The sequence below is a fragment of the Bufo bufo genome, chromosome 8 (assembly GCF_905171765.1).
Source record: "Bufo bufo chromosome 8, aBufBuf1.1, whole genome shotgun sequence".
NCBI lineage: Eukaryota > Metazoa > Chordata > Amphibia > Anura > Bufonidae > Bufo > Bufo bufo.
In genome coordinates, this window is record NC_053396.1 from 6,598,382 (window position 1) to 6,607,393 (window position 9,012).

The 9,012-nt window shown below is 48.6% G+C and overlaps 1 protein-coding gene across 1 annotated transcript in view; it reads right to left on the reverse strand.

Annotated features, from left to right (window-relative positions):
* Positions 1 to 4,694, reverse strand: part of NPDC1 (neural proliferation, differentiation and control 1) — a 51,808-nt gene extending 47,114 nt beyond the window's left edge. The window contains exon 1 of the mRNA XM_040405091.1: positions 4,532 to 4,694. Coding sequence (XP_040261025.1) covers positions 4,532 to 4,607 — 76 coding nt within the window. The 5' untranslated portion in view covers positions 4,608 to 4,694. The remainder of the gene's footprint in view (positions 1 to 4,531) is intronic.
* Between the last annotated feature and the right edge of the window lie 4,318 nt (positions 4,695 to 9,012).

Here is a 9,012-nt window from a genome sequence, read left to right on the forward strand (position 1 = left end):
TGCATTTCCGTCACATATAACGTCAATAATAGCGCAGTACCCGACCATATTCATACTGTGAAAAGTGCGAGAAACCATGGGAGAACCCATTAAAAGCCGATGTCAGATCTGACCCCGCGTATCACCTACATTATGAACAAAGCACAAGTCCTCATCCACATGACCGCGTCCGTATTGTTAAACCGCCAAAATACCGGTAGCTTCCGTGTGCAATCCACATTTTTCTCGATCCCGTCGCTAGAAATTGCTGTTATTGTTCTCAATATGGACAAGAATAAGACACGATCTATTTGCGGAATGGACATACGACGCGGACCCGCGTGCGGTCGTTTTTTTTTCCCTGCGGACCCACAGAAATGAATGGTTCTGTGTGCAATCCAGATCGGACACGGTTGTGTGCACGAAGCCTAACATGAACGCAGGGTCAGACTACACAGGGATTGTTTGTAGTCTGTAACCATGGAAACCCACAGGACTGTAGATAAGTAAGAGTTTGTAAGCCTAGTTGCAAAGTTTCTTAATTTTCTATTTTTCAAAAATGTAAAAGTTGAGACGGCTGGAAAAGCTGGGTGAAAAGCGGGGGAAAACGCCAATTTATGCTGAGACAATGGGCTGATGTTAAACAGAAAGGAGCGCGGAGACTGTGAGAACCCGGCGCTGGTTTATAAAGAGAAATCCCTCAAAGCTGACGGCCTGTGACTAATGGTTCAGCTGCGGGCCGAACCGTGGGAGAATAGAACAACGCGGTCAGAGCGGTAAAATATACGCATAAACGATTAAATATATACGATTGTGCAGTCTCCCTGCAGATGCCGCGTTCATCATACTTACCCTCATCCATTGATCGCAAAGGGCTGGCCGCCGCCATCTTGATTGAGGACCCAGCGCAAAATCTCACGTGGCCCATGGTGACGTCAGACGTCACTGCGCGCGGGATTTCGTGCGTTAAGTATGATTTTTATTTTTTACTCCTACTCAGAGAAATTCGATTCATTACCACGACGCACGAGGAAATTCAGGGCGAATCAAATTACCTGAAATTCGGATCGAAGTCCACACTAACTGCATCATTAGGTTGCACAGAGTAACCCAAGCGGATAGAAGAAATTGCTGCTGCTAGGCGCCACTCGCCAATTTGCGCAATCGGTAGCCCATGTCTGTGAAGACGACGGTCGCGGCTTCATCTGTGGCCATTTTTCATCCATATTCCACGGACGCTGCTAGGCTGAAAATTCGGTCTCCAGAGTATCTTCTACCAAAACGGTCTGTGAAAATCACAGACCCATAGACTATAATGTGCGCGAGGGAGCCGTAATCACGGACAAAACAGGGCGTGCTTCCGTGGCGTCTGCCATCCGTGCAGAGTCACGACACATGAAAGAGGCTTTATCCTCATGTCTGTGAAAAAATGTCTATTTTCATCCATTTTTTTTTTTTTTACAAACATGAAACATCCCACTGACGACGGTGAGTTAAAAACATTCCAAACACGGATGACACTGGCAGACACGGATGCCATCGGTGTACTCCCTGTGCTTTTCATTGAAAGGACCAAGATGGTGCGCGTCTCGAACCGAAACGCGTAACCTACCCACTGGATTCAATGGACTGATGCGCTGTCTGTGGAGATTACGGCACATGTCAGTGGTCGGTGCTTCCCGTTCATGTTCTCCACGGAATCCCCTACGTCTATGGACCAAAACACGAACACGCACTTTGCGGACTGAATGCACCCATTCAATTTAAAGGGGTCCTCTCACTTCAGCAGAGACCGTTAATACAAGGCACTTACTAATGTATTGCGATTCTCCATATTGCCTCCTTTGCTGGATTGATTCATTTCCCCATCACATTCTACACTGCTGGTTTCTATGGTTACGGCCACCCTGCAATCCGGCAGCAGTGGTCGTGGTTGCACACTATGGGGGAAAAAGCAGCCCGTCCACCTCATATCTGCGCTGTAGCGGTGGTCGTAACCCCTGGATAAGCAGCGGTGTATAATGCAATGGAAAAATGAATCCAATACATTAGTCAGTGCCTCGAAGTAACTGTGTCTACATGATTAAGTGAGAGGACCCCTTTAAGGGATCCGTGCAGGGTCCGTTAGCTCTATGTGCTCTTTTAGGACATACAAAAAGGGGTTAACCAAAGCGCACAAGGGTATGCCCGCTATTATAATCCGCAGAACAAAAGCAGCGGGGGTCCGGAGGGGGCGGCAGCAGGAAATAACAATGCTTTCCTGCCCAGAAAATGAGCCGGGACGGAAGGGAAACCCAGAACCACATATCTGCACTGGCTAAACACACAGACGGGCACGCGGGTTATAAGAACACGCCAAGAACAGGTTCTGCTCCTTCCCCTATGACTCACTCCAAATACAAGGCTCATTTCTGAAGCAATTGTTGCCTCCCCGGACAGACATGGCGGACGGAAAGACGTCAAGGGGGACCCTAAAAGAGGACGGGGACCCCAGTCTGCAATGGAGATTCAGATAGTCAATCATGGACCTGACAGCAGGGGGCGTGACTGCTGAGAAGCGCACAAGTTTACCCCAAATTTTGTCTCTCCGAACCCGTTTGGGAGGTGACCACGCCGCGGCCCAATATGATCTGTGCATCAGACACGGATGCCGTGTGATCCTCTGGACGCTGCTCGTCTTGCAGGAGCGCAGGGCATTATACTGACTTATAATGCTGTGTGCTGCTATGTCGTGTGAATGAGCCTCGAGACCGCTGAGGCCAGTGACTGGCTGCAGTGGTATATGTGACGTCATCGTAGCAGCCTGGCGCGGTGGCAGTGCGGCACTGCTGGATCGGAAGGCGGTCAGGAAGCAAAAAATTGTTGTTTTTTTTTTATTATTATTTTACCGATTTCACTGTATTCCAGGACTCGTTCAGATTTCATATACATCACTGTTTACCTTGGGGAGGAGTCTTGGAAAGCTGGGTGACAACCCCACAGGGATCTGTAAGGGCGGCCATGGGGGTTGTCACCCAGCTTTCCTGTACCCAATTACATAAGACTTGTATTATTATAAGAATATAATGCACGGGCGAGCATTACATCGCAGGCGTCCTCCTGCTGCTGGGAAACTGTAACTCCCATCATGTATGGGACAGTCTAGCCTCCATGAGGGTTGTCGCCCAGCGTTCCCCGCCTTGTCTATTTATAACTGACTACATGACAACTGCATCATTATAACAATATAATGCACAGGGGAGTATTATACCATCATGGAATACAGCCGTTTGACAACTTGTAAGCGTCCAATGGTAACTACAACTCCCAGCATGCACAGTCATTTCCTGGCGGTTGGATGCCCACAGGTTGCAAACTACTGCATTGGATAATGGTGTAATGCTCGCCCATGCATTATACTCTTATAATAATACAGTTATGTAGTCGATTATAAACAGACAAGGCGAGGAGAGCCGGGTGACAACCAATATGGCGGCATGATGGGAGTTGTTGCTTTGCTGGAAGCCCACAGGTTGCAAACTACAGTGTAACATGATATACCGCTCCCCCGCGCATAATACGGTTATAATAACACAGTCCTTATGTAATCAGTTATACACAGACGAGGCAGATCTATTTCACGGACAGCTGGGTGACAACCAGTAAGACCAGCTAGACTGTCAGTGCATGATGGGAGTTGTAGCTTCCCGACAACAGGAAGCCCACTAGCAAAATCATTCCCCTCAACATCAGGAACTGGAGAGGAGGAAGCATTTCCCGGCGGATCAGATGTCATCTCACCGCGATTCCTCAATTTAGATCCCAGGCGAACTACAACTCCAATCACCTCCCTCGTATAATGGGGGCACCAGAAACGCAAGGGGTAACCCCCAACCGGCTCCATACAGATGAAGGGAAACACGCAGGGATGACCTTCCATGACGGATTATAATCTCCAAATTTATGACATCTCCGGATCACCCCTCCCCATTATTATGATGGATTATAATCTCCGGATTTATGACATCATGACCGATTATAATCTCCGGATTTATGACATCATGACCATTTATAAGCTCTGGATTTATGACATCATGACCGATTATAATCTCCGGATTTATGACATCATGACCGATTATAATCCCTGGATTTATGACATCATGACCGATTATAATCTCCGGATTTATGACATCATGCCGGATTATAATCCCCGGATCACCCCTCCCCATTATTATGACATTATTCAAGGACGCAGAACGCTACATAGAAAGCGTCCGTCTGTCAGACTCATAACATATGTCAGGAGCCGAGGGGGGGGGGGGGGTCATATATATCTGCAGGTAGAGGCGTATACATATAGATGTATGCAGATATACATATGGACAGCCTCATACATATACATGCCCATACATGCACACACATACAGAAGTACACGCATCATACATACACCACAATATAATATAACCCCCCCCCCCCCTCCATATTACACATCAGCACATATACCCACCACCACACCTGTGCTCCCCCCTCCATGACACCTGCCTTCTCCAGGTCCCCACCTTGTGCCTCTTACCTGGGCTCCCAGTGCACATAACCAGCAGCAGCAGGCAGCTGCACACGGTGACCCCCGCTCCGCGGAATCCCCCCATGTCTCAGGCTGATCCGGGGAGAGGCTGCATCGCGTTCCCCGGCCGAAGCGATGATCACTGACAGAAGAAGCGGGAGCGCGCAGACGGCGTGAGGGAGCAGCCGCGCATGCGCAGTGTGCTCGGCCGCGGGGGCGCGCATTTACCTCAGGAGCCGGAGATGGCCGCCTCCTGAGGTAAATTACGCGGAAGATAAGATTATTTATGTTATCACGCTGTGCAGTAAAGGTTGAAAAATGTGATAAGAAATGGCTCATATAGGAGAAGACGATTGTGTTCATGTCAGTCAATGGCAACTGACGGAAGCCAAATCCCAAGTCGGAAGAAATGCTTAAAAATTTACCTCAGTTGTGACGCTTATTCTTTTCCGGTATTGAAATCCGGTAAAGGGTCTCAATACCGGAAAAAAAAACGCATGAGTTTTGTCCTGATGCATTCTGAATAAAGAGCAGTCCAATACTGCAGATTTCAGCGTTTTTTTCCCCGGCCAAAATACAATGCTGCACTTGCCGGATCCGCCATTAATTTCCATTGAGATGTATTAATGCCGGATCCGGCAGTGGTAGTCCCCTGAAATGGTCTTCACTTCACAGGTGTGCCCTGTCAGGTTTAATAAGTGGGATTTCTTGCCTTATAAATGGGGTTGGGACCATCAGTGGCGTTGAGGAGAAGTCAGGTGGATACACAGCTGATAGTCCTACTGAATAGACTGTTAGAATTTGTATTATGGCAAGAAAAAAGCAGCTAAGTAAAGAAAAACGAGTGGCCATCATTACTTTAAGAAATGAAGGTCAGTCAGTCAGCCGAAAAAATTGGGAAAACTTTGAAAGTAAGGGCTATTTGACCATAAAGGAGAGTGATGGGGTGCTGCGCCAGATGACCTGGCCTCCACAGTCACCGGACCTGAACCCAATCGAGATGGTTTGGGGTGAGCTGGACCGCAGAGTGAAGGCAAAAGGGCCAACAAGTGCTAAGCATCTCGGGGAACTCCTTCAAGACTGTTGGAAGACCATTTCAGGGGACTACCTCCTAAAGCTCATCAAGAGAATGCCAAGAGTGTGCAAAGCAGTAATCAAAGCAAAAGATGTCTACTTTGAAGAACCTAGAATATGACATATTTTCAGTTGTTTCACACTTGTTTGTTATGTATATAATTCCACATGTGTTAATTCATAGTTTTGATGCCTTCATAGTCATGAAAATAAAAGAAAACTCTTTGAATGAGAAGGTGTGTCCAAACTTTTGGTCTGTACTGTATATATATATATAATTTTTTATATTTTTCTTTAGGGTTCCAGACTCTCCACCAGAATGGATGAGGAGGTCAGCTTTTTCATAGATAATGACCTCATTCAGTTGGTGGAGGCACACCCAGCGTTGTGGGACCACACCGACCGCCGCCACGCAGACCACAACGCGACCCAGCTCCTCTGGCACGAAATCGGTGAGGCAATTGTGCCGAATTGTGAGGACCTCGGAGACAGGCAACGGGAGCAGTGCCGTGAGTATACTGTATTTCATTTGTAGATTGCATACACGTATGTTTTTTTGCTCAGAAGTGGTTTACCGTCTAGCTGATATGGGTCACTGCCACCGATAGTTTAACAGCAAATTAATTTTCATTGCCACAAAACGGTACTGGGCATCAGCGCTGGCCATTAACCACCTCAGCCCCCCTAGCTTAAACCCCCTTAACCACCTCCGGACCGCTGTACGCACAGACGCGTCCTGGAGGTGGTTGTTTCATTCCGAGAGAACGCGCCGGCGCGTCTTCTCGCGAGACGCGAGATTTCGGTCACAGTTCGAGGAGTTGCATCAGCAACCTGCCAGCCAATGATCGTCGCTGGCAGGTTGCTGATTTTTAAAAAATCGAATCACAAACCAGATAACAGATCATATTAGTAAATATGATCTGTTATATGGCTTGTCTGCTCCTGTGCTGGTCCTTTTCGTCGGTTGGATCCAGCACAGGAGCAGACTTCACAGTGAGTACACCAAACAGCACACCTTAGCCCCAGATCACCCCCCTGCACCCCAATTAACCCTTTGATCACCCCTTTGATCGCCCCTGTCAATCACTAGTGAAAGGAAAAAAAGTGATCAGTGTAAACTGTCACTTTTTTTTTTTCAATGGTATTGGCTGTTAGGTTTTAGGGATAGTTTAGGCCCCTTGGTTAGGTAGTTAGCGTCAGTTAGCGCCCACCCCACCGCACCGCAGTCACTTTTATTCGCTGATTAGCGTATCGCTAATCAGCATTTGTACTTTTATAGTATCTGTAAGTGATCAAAACTGATCACGGTCAGATCTATAATAGTATTAGTGTCACTTTAGTTCGCCCTCCACCCAAAACGCAGTGTTTGCCCGATCAGGCCTGATCGGTCGCCCACACGTGCGTTCACCCACGCCCGCCCCACCGCAGTGACAAAAAATTATTATTTTTTGATCACTGCACATTCACTTTACACGCACTGCGGCGATAAAAAAATCAGTTTTGATATTTTTTATCAACCGCAGCGGCCTCCGGTACTTCGCTAGCCTCCCCTTTGTAAGACAGGTTTGCTTTTTTTCTTGGGTAGTCTCAGGGAATACCCCTAAATTTAGTAGTCCAAAATGTCAAACAGGGGGTATTCTTCTGAAGAGGCCTACAGGATTCTGACCCAGTCGGATGAGGAGTGGGAACCCTCATCTGACGAATCTAGCGGGTCAGAATATGAACCTGTGGAAAGCAGTGGCTCTCTGACCCAAAGTTCGGACGAGGAGGTTGAGGTCCCTGGCAGCACCAGGCGTACCCGGCCCCGTGTCGCTAGACCACAGGTTACGCAGGATCCGCTTCAAGAGCAGCAGAGTGGGGCTGTCGCTGCCGGATCACGTGGTAAGGCATACACCAGCAGCGCAGCCCTTCCTGGACCTAGTACCAGCACTGCCGTACAACCTGGTGAAGTAGCGAGCACCAGAAGGGCAGTTGAAGCTGGTACGGTGGCACGTGCAGTAGTTACCCCGTCGCAGCCACCGCGCAGACAGGCCCGTAGACCCCCTAGAGTCCCTGAGGTGCTGGCAAACCCTGATTGGCAGTCACCAACTTCAGCCGCACCTGTAGTTCCCCCTTTCACCGCCCAGTCTGGAGTTCGGGTTGAGACGGCTCAAATCGCTTCGGCCCTGGGATTTTTTGAGCTGTTCTTGACTGCGGAGCTCTTGGACTTAGTCGTGGCAGAGACAAACCAATATGCCACACAATTTATATCCGCCAACCCGGGAAGCTTTTATGCCCAGCCTTTCCGGTGGAAACCAGTCCAAGTTTCCGAACTTAAAATTTTTCTGGGCCTTCTCCTCAACAAAAAAGCATGAATTGCGGTCATATTGGTCCACGAACCCAATTCATCACATGCCCATGTTCTCTGCTGCTATGTCCAGGACACGATTTGAGACCATCCTGCGTTTTCTGCATTTTAGCGACAACACCACCTCCCGTCCCAGAGGCCACCCAGCTTTTGACCGGCTCCACAAAATTCGGCCCCTCATAGACCATTTCAACCAGAAATTTGCAGATTTGTATACCACTGAGCAAAACATCTGCGTAGACGAGTCCCTAATACATTTTACCGGGCGCCTAGGCTTCAAACAATACATCCCAAGCAAGCGTGCCCGGTATGGGGTCAAATTGTATAAGCTCTGTGAAAGGGCCACAGGCTATACCCACAAATTTCGGATCTATGAGGGAAAAGATCAGACCCTGGAGCCGGTCGGTTGCCCTGACTACCTGGGGAGCAGTGGGAAGACAGTCTGGGACTTGGTGTCACCCTTATTCGGCAAGGGGTACCATCTTTATGTGGACAATTTTTACACAAGTGTGGCCCTCTTTAGGCATTTGTTTCTAGAACGGATTTGCGCCTGTGGCACCGCGCGAACTAGTCGCGTGGGCTTCCCCCAACGGCTTGTAACCACCCGTCTTGCAAGGGGGGAGAGGGCTGCCTTGTGTAACGAAGAACTGCTCGCGGTGAAATGGAGAGACAAGCGTGACGTTTACATGCTCTCCTCCATTCACGCAGACACGACAATCCAAATTGAAAGGGCAACCTGTGTCATTGAAAAGCCCCTCTGTGTCCACGACTATAATGCGCTCATGGGAGGGGTGGACTTCAATGACCAGATGTTGGCTCCCTATTTAGTTTCCCGCAGAACCAGACGCTGGTATAAGAAGGTGTCTGTATATTTAATTCAATTGGCGCTGTACAATAGTTTTGTTCTCTACAGTAAGGCTGGGAGAACAGGATCCTTCCTCAAATTCCAGGAAGAGATCATCGCGAACCTCCTTTACCCAGGAGGTTCCGTGGCCCCATCCACCAGTGTAGTTAGCCGTCTACACGAGCGACATTTCCCCAGTGTCGTTGCTGGTACCTCAACCCAACC